General features: G+C 44.7%; 1 protein-coding gene across 2 annotated transcripts in view; it reads left to right on the top strand.

The window, feature by feature from the left end:
* Window positions 1-13150, top strand: part of NUP88 (nucleoporin 88) — a 43831-nt gene extending 30681 nt beyond the window's left edge. For both annotated transcript variants that reach the window (XM_044287564.1, XM_044287563.1), the window contains exons 14-17: window positions 8576-8656; window positions 9728-9854; window positions 9941-10059; window positions 12466-13150. In XM_044287564.1, the coding sequence (XP_044143499.1) occupies window positions 8576-8656; window positions 9728-9854; window positions 9941-10059; window positions 12466-12529 (391 nt within the window). In that variant the 3' untranslated portion in view covers window positions 12530-13150. The remainder of the gene's footprint in view (window positions 1-8575; window positions 8657-9727; window positions 9855-9940; window positions 10060-12465) is intronic.
* Window positions 13151-13833: the final 683 nt, after the last annotated feature.

Below are 13833 nucleotides of genomic sequence, written 5' to 3'. Positions count from 1 at the left end.
AGGTTTGTCGAATTTAGGATTAATGTCTTTTTTTCAACTCTGTTCATGTTATAACATTTTTGCTGTGAAGAAGAGGCATGTGATCTCTGCTGAGTCAAATTCAGTTTTGAGAACTGCAAAAGTAAACCAAGCATCTGTGATAATATCTTGTAGGCAGAGAAACTGCCCAATAATCTTACAAAAACCTCTCTAAGAGCATGGCATTGTGAATGGACAAAGGGGGAAACTAACTCTCCTAAGGAGAGAGGACCTTAATCGGTGTGAAGAGACTTTTAGGCCATACATGCTCCTCTGCAATTCTGGGAGGGAAGAAATGCAAATGAGCTCTTAACAAGCTTTGCCTCCAATGCCACCAGATGTAAGGCAGCTATCCTATAAGTAAATTTTCAGCTCTTAAAATAAGCCTTGAGACGAGGCTTATTTTAAGAGCTGAATCTTGACTTATAGGATAGCTGCCTTACATCTGGTGGCATTAGAGGCAAAGCTTGTTAAGAGCTCATTTGCATTTCTTCCCTCCTATTGCGAATGGATTAATGTAATCAAACAATCAAACATTTTTTAACATATACAGCCTTAGGCCTCTTGCACACTGCCGTGTTTCACGGCCGTATGCGGGCCGTGGAACCGCGGCCTGGATCCCTGCTGCCGACACAGTACAGTAATACACTGGTATAGATCATACCAGTGTATTACTGTATTGCGGCGGCAGCAGGGAGCGCACTGCGTCATAGCAACCAGTGACGCCGTGCGCTCCTGCTCTCAGGAGGGATCCAGGCCGCGGTTCCATGGCCCGCATACGGCCGTGAAACACGGCAGTGTGCATGAGGCCTAATTCTACATAATTAAAAAAACTAATCTTGTTTCATGATGGAATAACCTTTTGGATGGTAATATATTTTCCTCCAAAAAGCATTTTATATAAAAAAAAAAGCCAGATTTTTTATTTATTTTTTATGGAAATCGGATAGAAAAGAACTGAATGAAATACTCTCACAGGCCCTTCGATCCAAACTCATCAGTAAAACTGAGATGGGTTTTGTTTTGTTGCCCCCATATCCAAAAATGGCATATTTCCACTTCACCACCATGACGGCCCAGAGAGATTGACCCCTGACCTCTGTAGGGGCAGGAACAGAGGTTTAAAAGGACCCCTCCCACCACCATTCACCAGTGTGTTCCTGCCCCTATAGTGGCCAGAACAGAGTAAAGTCCTCTCTGGCTTTCAGGGAGGTGAAGTGGACCTCGTTTTTATTGTTTTAAAATACCTGGGTGACCGCATCGGTGGTGTTCCTTGCCTCCCTTGCGGGTCCTTTTCACCCAGAGATGCGTCCCCTGCTCTACGGCGGACTCGTTCTCAAGCTGACAGGGGACGCTGGGGTCACGCTCCCTGTTGTGGGAAGCCTGCCCTGAGCTGCCGCGGGTCGCCTACCTCTCTGTAAGTAGCCGACTGGAAAGACGCTCTGCGCTGTCGCGCGCGTCTGATGTCACTTCTGGGCCGCCGGCCGAAACCCGGAAGTGGACGGATTTTTATAAAAGATGCTACCAAGCACTTTCCCGCTGCGCTCTCTGCATCGCTCTCCTACCGGAACATGTCGGATCAGGAGATAGAGCCACAGCAGAAGGAGCAGACCGCTCCCGAGCGCCCTTGCGTGAGTAGCCCACCTGGGCAAAACGGCAGCTTCATGGGGGTGGGGGTGCGCCTTAGAGGGTAACCACTATCCCCTCCCCCTGGTGGTGTCTGCTGGTATACTGCATCTAGTCTTTGCTCCTATACCAGATTAACATAAATTTAATGGGCTGCCTCTCTCACTTAGGCCAAACTTACTTTAAAAAAAAAAAGTAAAGAAGACCGCCAGATGCATCCAGTGCTCAGTCAGGCTTCCTGAGGATTACACAAAAAAACTGTGCAAGGATTGCATCGCTAAAATAGTGAGAGACGAACAGCCCTCAATTATGCAGGAGTTTAGATCCATGATCCAGGAGGAGGTTAAGTCTTCACTGGCCTCCCTCCGTGAGGATACCAGGGAGATCCGCCCACCTAAAAGACCCAGGGGGGCAGACATCCCCTCTGACTCCGAAGATTTAGAGGACGATGCCTCATCCTCTAAAAAAGAGAACGACGAGCACCTATCTGAGGGCGAGATCGTTGAGGATTCCAGAAAATTTTTCTTCACTCCCAGTGAAATGAGTGACCTTCTAAAAGCTGTCAGGGATACCATGGGGGTAGAAGATATTCAGCAACCCCATACGGTTCAGGAAGAGATGTTTGGGGGATTGAGGGTCAAACGCTCCAGGGTATTCCCCATAAACGAAAACATTAAGGAGAAGGTGATGGATGAATGGGCCCATCCAGAAAAGAAGCTGGGTATATCCAAGGAATTCAGAAACCGCCTTGCATTTGACCCATCAGACTCTAAAATTTTTGACGAGGTCCCTAGAATTGACGTCCAGGTGGCCAAGGTCAATAAGAGAACCTCACTTCCATTTGAGGACTCCTGTCAATTAAGGGACACTATGGAAAGAAAGGCTGACAGCTTATTAAAAAGGTCCTGGGAGGCAGCTATGTTTAGTGTCAAGACAAACATAGCCGCTACTTCAGTCGCTAGGTCTATGTGGCTGAATGAGTTAGAAAGTCATCTATGCAGCAAAACGCCCAGGGAACAAATACTAGATTCCATTCCCTTGCTAAAATCTGCCACAGGTTTCCTTGCGGACGCCTCTGCAGAGACAATTAGATTTTCAGCCAAGGATGCAGCCTTTTCCAATGCGGCCCGGAGGGCACTTTGGATGAAATCTTGGTCGGGAGACATCTCTTCCAAGATGAAATTGTGTTCCATAGCCTTCTCGGGTGAATACGTGTTCGGTCCTGTACTGGACACTATCCTCGAGAAGGCTACTGATAAAAAGAGGGGGTTCCCTGAGGATAAGACCCCTAAAAAGAAACCCTCCTTTCGTGGTCAATATACCCAAAGTAGTTCCTTTCGTGGTAAAGGTAAAACCGGACGTTGGAGTTACCCCAAAAGGGGGAGAGGTAGAGGGTACCTGCTTAATCCCCAAAACAAGGGCGGTGAGAAACAGTGACGCCAGGATAAGGGGAAGACTAGCCCAACATTTTGCTCAGTGGCAGCAGACTTCTCCGAGCCTCTGGGTGCAAAATCTTGTCAGGTTTGGATACAGAATAGAACTATCTTCCCCCCCCCCCCCCCCCCCCCCCCCATCGAATGTATTTCTGATTTCTCACCACCCTTCTCCTTTTCAGTACAGCCAGATCTGGAAGGAGGTCCAGAATCTCCTGGACCTAGGAGTAGTAATTCCAGTTCCCGAGCTTCAACGAGGGTGGGGGTTCTACTCCAGCCTCTTCTTGGTAAAAAAGCCGGGGGGCTCCTTCCGCATGATCATAAATCTAAAGAGGCTAAACAAATTTGTGATCTACAAAAGGTTCAAGATGGAATCTTTAAATTCTACCATCCCCTTAATTCAAAAAGATGCGTCCCTCTGTACAATCGACCTGAAGGATGCATACTATCATGTTCCCATTCACTCCCAGTCTCAGAAGTTCCTGCGTTTTGCAGTAAAGGATCACAGGGGGTCTGTTCACCACTTCCAGTTCGTGGCTCTCCCCTTTGGGCTGGCCTCAGCCCCAAGGATTTTCACGAAGCTGGTGGTAGAGATGGTCGCCTCCCTGAGACCTCAGGGGGTGACTGTCGTCCCTTATCTAGACGACCTTCTACTAATTTCAAACACGGTGGTTCAGTCTATAGCAGATCGAGAAATCTTCTGTTCCCTTCTGACATATCTAGGTTGGGTGATGAACCTAAAGAAGTCCTCCCTAGTTCCGAATACCAGGGTAAAATTCCTGGGGGTTTTGCTGGATTCGGAAAAACAAACAACCTTCCTTCGAGCAGAAAGAATCCAGAACCTACAGTCATCAATCGGGGCCTTCCTGAGACGTCGCTCCTCCTCGTTCAGAGAAACGATGAGCCTTTTAGGTCAGATGACAGCCTGCATTGTAGCAGTCCCGTGGTGCCAGGCCCATTACAGAGCCCTTCAGTCCTGGCTTCTAAGAAAATGGGACAAAAATCTGACCTCGTTGGACAGAAAGATCCTGATCCCGGGCCACCTAAAATCTTCAGTCCGGTGGTGGCTTCAAACAAAAAAATTAAAAAAGGGCATGGTCTGGTTCAAGACCCCAGCAGTACATATTCAGACCGATGCCAGCATAAATGGATGGGGTGCAAAAATTTACTCCAATCTTTACCAGGGAGACTGGCCTCCGAAGATTGCAGCTCAGTCCTCCAACTACAGGGAGCTCAGGGCAGTTTGGGAGACAATACGAACAGCCGCTCCAAAACTAAGGAACCAACATATAAAGGTCTATTCAGACAATGTAACGACCGTGTCCTACCTCAAGCATCAGGGGGGCACACGGTCTCAGAAGCTGGAAGGTCTGTCCAGAAAAATCTTCCTCTGGGGAGAAAAAAATGTAAGATCAATATCGGAAGTTCATTTAAAAGGAAGCCTAAACTGTGCGGCGGACTTCCTCAGCAGGACTACCATAGACCAGGGAGAATGGTCCTTAAACATCGAGATCTTCAATCTGATTGTCCAGAGATGGGGCCTTCCAGTAATAGACCTATTCGCTACAGGGATAAACGCAAAGGTATCAACCTTTTGCTCCCTAAACCCAAGGGACAGGCCCCTAGCGATCGACGCCTTCTCCCTGCACTGGGACTGGGACCTTGCATATGCCTTCCCTCCATTACCATTAATCCCAAGGGTTCTCCAAAAGATCATCAGGGACAGAGCCAGAGTAATCCTGGTCACCCCGTACTGGCCCAAGAGGAGCTGGTTCTCGATCTTAACCAAACTCTCCCCACAGGAAGCATTTATTCTCCCAGGGAGAAAGGATATCCTGATCCAGGGGCCGGTTCTTCATCCTCATCCGGAAATCTTCAGCCTCTCGGCCTGGATCCTGAGTCCAACCTCCTAAGGCAGAGAGGTCTCTCTGAGGGTGTTATATCTACCTTGAAGGCCAGCAGAAAGAAGGTGACTAACTCCATTTATTTTAAGATCTGGAAAAGATTCTGCACCTGGTCAGGCGACGAAGCCCCAGATCAAACCAGACCAAATATACAGAGGATTCTGGATTTCCTTCAGAAGGGACTAGAGTTAGGGTTAAGTCCTTCTACCCTTAGAGTCCAGGTCTCAGCACTTAGCGCCTATTTCGATTCCGAATTAGCCAGCCATAGATGGATCCAAAGATTCCTAAGGTCTGCAGCCAGACTAAGACTGTCCCTCAGATCAAAGATGCCTACCTGGGACTTAAACATTGTCCTTAGAGGACTCACAGGTCCACCGTATTAAACCGTGGATGCAAGTTCCCTGAAGAATCTTTCTCAGAAGGTGGCTTTTCTTATAGCCATAACATCAGCAAAAAGACTGAGTGAGATCCAAGCATTGTCAATAAGGCAACCATATCTCACGATACAGGAGGATCGTATTACCTTGAGGCTAGACCCTACGTTTTTGCCAAAGGTAGTAACAGACTTCCATAGAAACCAGGAGATCATTCTTCCCTCCTTTTGTGTAAATGCTAAAAATTCTGGAGAGGAATGTTTCCATACGCTAGACGTCAGACAAACAGTACTAAAATACCTAGAGGTCACTAAAGACCTGAGGAAGGTGGACAATTTACTAGTGCTCTTCTGTGGTAAAAATAAAGGGAAGGCAGCTTCCAGATCTACCATTGCCTGTTGGGTAAGACAGACTATTACAGACTGCTACAAGATCGAAGGCATCAGTTGTCCACAGGTCATTCGGACTCACTCCACAAGAGCTATAGCTGCCTCTTTCGCTGAAAGGGCAGGAGCTTCCCTAAATCAAATATGCCAGGCTGCAACCTGGTCTAATGTTAACACCTTCATTAAACATTATAGGCTTGACTTATCCAGGTCTTCCGACCTCGCATTTGGTCGCAAGGTCCTTCAGGCCGTTGCCCCACCCTAAGACATATATAATCTGTTATGTCTCTCTGGGCCGTCATGGTGGTGAAGTGGAAAGCCGGAATTAGTAATTCATTTTCCACGAATCCACCATGACGGCATGATATCCCGCCCAAAAAAACAAACAAAAAAAAAAACACTTTGAGTTGTCTCACTTGTAACTGGTGGTTGTAGCACTATAATCTGGAACTCACTGGTGAATGGTGGTGGGAGGGGTCCTTTTAAACCTATCTCTGTTCCTGCCCCTACAGAGGTCAGGGGTCAATCTCTCTGGGCCGTCATGGTGGATTCGTGGAAAATGAATTACCTGTAAGTCTAATTCCGGCTTTTTATGGCCTACTGAAGGTCTACAAAAGCCTGAAGCCACTAAAAAGGGAGACCGATAGTCTCGGGTACGGACAGTTTCACACATCGTCAGTACCTATGTGGTTCAAATATTGGGGTCCTTTGTTACTGTCCTTCCATCGTACGTCTGATTCGATGGATGTATGCCTGGCCAGCTTGGATGTGGAGGCACTGTATAACTCAATCCCACATGATAAGGGATGTGCAATTGTGGCATCATTTTTACAACAAAGAGGTGTACATCTGTGGCCCCATAATGACTTTGTATTATGGTTGATGAAGTTTATTTTGAACCATAATAACTTCATGTTTACCACCAAGTAAGGGGCATGGCGATGGGGAGCCTCTGTGCCCCCACGTATGTAAACCTTTACTTGGGTGGCTGGGAACGTGATGTGTTTGGGGGACACATGAGTGGTTTCACGTAGTCAATTGTGCTTCGGCTGAGGTACATTGATGACGTGTTGATCCTGTGGAAAGGAGACAAATACTTTTTCATGAATTTGATATATACATATTTGTATATTCATCTATGTATGGTAATTCATACAATTATGTATTAGTTTGTATTCTTGGTAATGCTACTTTCACACATCGTTCGGGGCTCCGCTTGTGAGTTCCGTTTGAAGGCTCTCACAAGCGGCCCCGAACGCATCCGTACTGCCCTAATGCATTCTGAGTGGATGCGGATCCGCTCAGAATGCATCAGTATGGCTCCGTTTGTCCTCCGCTCAGCAGGCGGACACCCGAACGCTGCTTGCAACGTTCGGATGTCCGTCTGGCCGTGCGGAGGCAAACGGATCCGTCCAGACTTGCAATGTAAGTCAATGGGGATGGATCCGTTTGAAGTTGACACAATATGGCTTAATTTTCAAACGGATCCGTCCCCTATTGACTTTCAATGTAAAGTCTGGATGGATCCGTCTGAGCAACTTTTCACACTTAGAATTTTTTCTAAACTATAATGCAGACGGATCCGTTCTGAACGGATCCCATTGTCTGCATTATAGGAGCGGATCCAGTCTGTGCAGACACCAGACGGATCCGCTCTGAACGCAAGTGTGAAAGTAGCCTAATCACGCACGATGTGTGTAATTTTTTTTTATATATATTTATATCCAATGAATTATAGTTTTACCCTGATTTAGTATTATATGTAGCATGCCTTTTGTGTGTGTGTGTGTGTGTGTGTGTGTAGTGTATATATATATATATATATATATGTATGTATATATAGATATATAAAATTTCCATCTATATCTTTATATCCATATTCGAATGCCAACTATTCCAATATCGCACCTGTTTTGATGTTATTAGATATGCGCTTCCTACTTTGCCGATTTGTGATCATGTGATGCGAGTGGTCACGTGACTGTAGCTGGTCATGTGATTGCTACGCATCCTGGTTACCTATACGCTTCAGCTCTTAGGCTTGATGTGGATGGCGTCACAGTATACAGGTGCGATATGGAATCCATTATTAGGCACACACATAGGGATCTAATTAGGCCAATCAAATCGATGTCCATTGATTGGTGCTTTGAGGACTTAAAAGGAGCGCACTTTCAAGGAGAGCCATACCACCATAGGAAGGTGTCGCCGAAACGCGCGTCGGGGTGTGTTCGGTTCTCCAGAGGTGAATTCCCCATCTTCATGGGTATGCCATATATGCTGCAATTTGTATGAGGAGTGTTTTATGTTATCTGGTATGGGTATTATGATATGCTTATGTCTACCTGGCATACTTTGACCATGTGCAGACCTTCGGTGCGGGGATATTCATTATTATTTTATGATGCATTAGCATCTTCTGTATTATGTACTAGCCCCTTACTTGATTATTTTTTTTAAAACCATTGGACTGTGTCCAATCAAGATGTGAGTAGGCTTTACACACTATACAGCATTAGCATTTACCGGACATATTTAACTATGAACTCCCTCATATGATACTGATATTCCTGCTCAGTCACCTCAGGTGTATACCGCACTTCATTCTTGATGTCTTTTTGTCTCTTTTTTTTTTTTTTTTTTTTTTTATAACGTTTTGTATGTTATTTTATTATACATTTGGAGCTTTTTCAGACTCAGTTTTTCTTCTTGTGTTTATATATCCTTTTCATGCTGAGTGGGCTTTTTGAGGGTTTGTGATACTGCCCAATATTGCTTTTGGGCTTTTATTTTGGTTCAATTCTGTGTAACCTGTAGAGATTAACGATTTGTAGAAAAAGCCTCAAAGAAATGGCTGAACGTCTTGCTGAGAAATATGAGGAGGCCAAGGAGAAACAAGATGATCTCGTGGACAGGTTAGCTTGCTATTCTTCTTACTCTTAGCTTTGGGTCTTGGTGTTCCATTATAGATGTTCATAATTGTTTTTCCTGTGTGGATTAGAGTCTGCTCCCATGATATCCCTAGTTATGTTTCAAAGCTTTTTAAAAAAGGTTTTCAGGAGGAAAATATTGGTGACCTATCCTCAGGAGAGGTAGTCAGTATCAGGTCGTAGAGGTCTGACACCCAGCATCGGCACTAATCAGCTGTTTGAAGAGGCCGCAACCTCTTCACTGCATACCAAGCAGAGCGCTGTTCATTGTATAGCACTATGCTTGGTTTTGCAGCCCAGGGCCATTCTCTTGAATGGGACTGAGCTGCGTCTTGGCCATAAGACCGATGAACATGACATCACTGGCCTAGGAAGAAGCCTCAGCCCCTTAAAATAGCTGATTGGAGGAGATGCCCAGAGTGAGACCGCCACCGATCAGATATTGATGACGTATCCTCAGGATAGGCCATTAGTATTAAACTTTGTGTAAACGGGTCAGACCTTGACTTGCAGTGTATTACCTGCAGTTCGCCCTAGAGCAGGCGTCCTCGCAATGCGGCCCTCCAGCTGTTGTAAAACTACAACTCCCACAATGCCTTGCTGTAGGCTGATACCTGTAGGCTGTTCAGGCATGTTGGGAGTTGTAGTTTTGCAACAGCTGGAGGGCTACAGTTTGGGGATGCCTGCACTAGAGAGACTTTTCGTGTGTGTGTGTGTGTGTGTGTGTGTGTGTGTGTGAAGAGCCGTTTCCGCTGAATGGAAAGAACCGTTCACACGCAGCCACCTCTCCATTCCTGGCTGGGCACAACAGGGCAGGTCCCACCTCCTGGAACCCACTTTTATCACACATTTATGGCATACCCTGTTATTATGCCATACATTTCCCAGATTGGTATACTCCTTTAAGTCACAATATATACCAGTTCTAGCCCTCAGTTTTGTATTGTATGCGATAATGGGTGGTTTATAAATCTTGGTGCAAAGAAAAAGTAGAGTAGTTGCTGGTTCTTTCATTTTCATAATGCAAGCAATTGTCTTGTGTCATTTCTTGTGAAGGCTAAAATCTGTGCTGCACAGCTTCAACACTCGACATCCGGTCTTAACCAACAGTGAACGAGATATGAAGAAAGAGCTGCACACAACAGATGAGCAGCTACACCATCTGGATAATGCTATAAAACAGGTGCACAAGCGACTAACCAATAGGCAGCACCGAAATCCTGGGAACTTCACCAGTGCAGGGTTTTTATTTATTTTTCTTGTACACAGGTTAAAATGAAAATGGACTATCAAGAGCGCAAGATGAAAAAAGTAAAAAGTCCAAGGAAGTCTAATCTAACACTCAGCGACTACCAGCGCAAGAATATCCAGACTGTGTTAAAAGAACAGTAAGTATTAGCTGAGGGGATATTCAGAATCTGTAGGAGTTCGCTGTGCGTACTTGCTCCAGGTTTGGTAACAAAAGATTTTTAATTTGCCAAGTGTGGCACTTAAAGGAGTTTTCCAGTAACATATTATTATTATTTTTTTTTAAGCAAGTGCCCGTAGCCTTCTTCCTGAAGTAGAAGATTCATACTTAAAGGGGTTCTCCAGGAATTAAGAAAATGAAACCACTTAAACGTTACTTTTTTTATATAACTATATTTCCAAATACCCTTCATTAGGGAGCAATTACACAGGAGGACAAGTTACTTCACAACACTGAGCTAAAGAGCTGCCTCTCACTGCTTGTCAGGGATAGTCTTTACATCAGTAATCTGTTGTAGGAAAAACAAACGTATCCATTTCAGTATATGTGCTCAGCTACGCTGTTAGGGTCCATTCACACGTCCGCAATTTCCATTCATTTCTATGGGTCTGCATTTCCGTTCCCGAAAAAATTTAAAAATAAAAGTCCTATTCTTGTCCGCAATTCCGGACAAGAATAGGCATATTCTATTAGTGTCGGCAATGTGCGGTCCGCACATTGCCGCTGTCCATGTTTTGAGGATCCGCAAAACACGTTACGGACATGTGACTGGAGCCTTGGGGTAAGAGTAAACAGGGTGGCACTGACACAGGCCACTGTCGCTTTCAAATTGAAGGGAATCTCTCGTCACCTCAGACAAGCCCTTTTTTGGTACAATAATACATGTATAGAACGCCTGCAGCTGACTCCAGAACAGTAAATTGGATTTCCTGCAGTCCTCTCCATTATGTACATTTGCACAAGAGTCCTCTCAATGCCTTCCATGGCCAGTTTGCGGGCGCACTGCGTGTAAATGGGTATATGTATTGACACATGTATACCTATATTAGGGCTTGTCAGAGGTGACAGATTCCCTTTTGAAGGGGTTATCCAGGAACTGATATTGATGACCTATTCTCAGGATAGGACATCAGTATCAGATCAGTGGCAGTCTGACTCCCAGGACACTCGCCTATCAGCTGTTTTACACGGGCGTTGCGGGAACATGCATGATTTTTCCACGTGAATGCAAAACATTGTAATGCGTTTTGCACGCGCGTGAGAAAAATCGCCATGTTTGGTACCCACAGAAATTCGGGCTTGGGATCGGTGTTCTGTAGATTGTATTATTTTCCCTTATAAGATGGTTATAAGGGAAAATAATACATTCTGAATACAGAATGCATAGTACAATAGCGCTGGAGGGGTTAAAAAAATAAATTCTGTGTACAGGAAAAGGACCTGTGGTGATGTCACTCTGGTCATCACATGATCTTTTACCATGGTGATGGATCATGTGATGACCAGAGTGACGTCACCACAGGTCCTTTTCCTGTACACTGCAAAGAAGACGGGAGAGAAGCCGGGCTGCGCGAGCAAGTGGATTAAGGCAAGTTAAATGTTATAAGGGAAAATAATAAAGATCGGGTCCCCATCCTGATAGTCACCTAGCAACCGTGCGTGGAAAGTGGAAATCGCACCGCATCCGCACTTGCTTGTGGATGCTTGTGATTTTCACGCAGCCCCATTCACTTCTATGGGGCCTGCGTTGCGTGAAAAACGCACAAAATAGAGCATGCTGCTATTTTTCACGCAACGCACAAGTGATGCGTGAAAATCACTGCTCATGTGAACAGCCCCATAGAAATGAAGGGGTCCTGATTCAGTGCGGGTGCAATGCGTTCAACTCACGCATTGCACCCACGCAGAAAATTTGCCCGTATGAAAGGGGCCTTAGAAGAGGCTGTGGCACTCTGTGAGCACTTGCACCTATTCCAGTGGCGTCGTCATGCATCAGTTACATGGCCTGTTTGCAGCTCAGTCCGATTCAAGTGAACCCCTTTAAAATGGATGATTCAGGTCGCTGGGATACAGCCATTTCACTTCTAAAACCACATGGCTAATTGTAATGGTTTAGCTGCCCTTTAGCTTCATGAGCTGAACACAAGTAGTTCAATTGTTCCAAATGACAACCAGCTGAATTCTGAACACCGCTCTGGGGCATATCACGGCGCGCACACACAGCAGACTTTTTGCAGAAAATTCTGAGACTGTCCAGGTCATCTGTATGGGGCTTGCTGAAATCCATGCACATGCTGCAGGAACAACCATGTTGAAATGCACATTCAGATTTTCAGCTGCAGAAATTTGTGCAGCAAATCTGCTGCATGTGAATATACCCCAATAGATGCGGTAACACGAATGCAGGGTGAGTAATGCAATGTATTCACAAAGTTTATTTACTTTTTTGTGAGCATGTAGATATATGAACTCCTTAATGCATTTCTTTCACCCTGTGCTGTACTTACTGCTAAATATATATATATATTTTTTTTTTCTACTACAGACATGAACATATTCAACAAATGGTGAAACAAATAAATGATATCCGAAGCCATGTGAACTTTTAACAACAAGGATTTCCACCCATGATCTTTAAACCTGAGGCTTTCCTATATTAAGAAAGTGGCAGTAGGAAAATATATGGACTGCAAATTTGTGAATTCCCGGATTCCATTAGTGTACATACCATGCTTAAATTTATTGAAGTATCTTTTTAACACAACTGTCTGACAGATATTGTACAAAAAAAACAACTTGGAATGTGTTTTTTTTTTTTTTTTTTTTTCCAAGCTTTTCTAATACAGAACTTTAAACCATTATTGGATAAACTGAACACATATCTACTTCATATGTGATTAGTGTTATTAAATGTGAAGACATTTTCTCATTCTCCCCTCTCATGCCAGTTTTCTAGCATAAAAAGGTCTCAAACACTGTTTCTCCCGAAAAGTGGTCTGGGCCAGCGACCCCAGCATAATTCCCTTCGTTTACACCAGTTTTCTGAACTGTACACCAGTTAGAGGTTTTGTGTAGATGACAGTTTAGGGGCATAAATTAGGCACAGCCTCCAGCAGCACACGGGGATATCATAGACCGGTGTAAAATGCTGAGCTATGATAAATTCCCTCCCAGAGTCTTGTCTGTAAAGCTTCTGTACTGTTGCACCACTACAATAAAGGATTACTATAATATGACCTTTGTGGCAGAACCAAATGCAAAATTGTGCATGGGTGGGTCTCACTATTTTGCCCCCTCCTCGTATGTGGGGGTAGAAGGGTGTGACGTGCTGGATTTCAACATGCTGGAATTATTTTGTGGGAATGTAGCGGCTACTTCTACTGCTACCCTCTCCCAGCAGAAATAGAAATGCACGTTCTGCCTTGTCGAGTGGACATTTTAATGGTGGAGTTCGGGGGAATAACTGACTGCTAAAGCAAGCAATCTAAAATATATGGGCATATTTTGAAAATTCTTATAATTATTCTGGCTGAATTTTATTTCTCCCAACTCTAATAGAAACTTGTGCTGAGTGTACTTGTATGCTTCAATGGGGAGAAGGAAATAAGCTGTTGTAAGATGAAGCCAGAAAAAAAGATCGGGCATGTGGAAGCCCAACCATAAAAATTAGATTGTCGGCTGGTTTAACCGACTTTGACAAAGTGTATAACCAGCTTTAGATGAAGGGGCAAATGTTACATCTGCAAAGAAGCCTTTATTGTACACTATATGGGCAAAAGCATTGGCACCTGACCAGCTTGTTGGATGTGCCATTTCAAAACCATGTGGCCTACGAGCCGAAAAGTCCAGAAGTTCTGACTTTTTATTTTTAATGGAGCACATGTGAGGACCATCGAGGCTGTTGGCTCTGAGG

The sequence above is a fragment of the Bufo gargarizans genome, chromosome 3 (genome assembly GCF_014858855.1).
Source record: "Bufo gargarizans isolate SCDJY-AF-19 chromosome 3, ASM1485885v1, whole genome shotgun sequence".
Classification (NCBI taxonomy): domain Eukaryota; kingdom Metazoa; phylum Chordata; class Amphibia; order Anura; family Bufonidae; genus Bufo; species Bufo gargarizans.
Note: the sequence above shows the minus strand (reverse complement) of the source record. Positions and strands in the feature narration are given on the sequence as shown.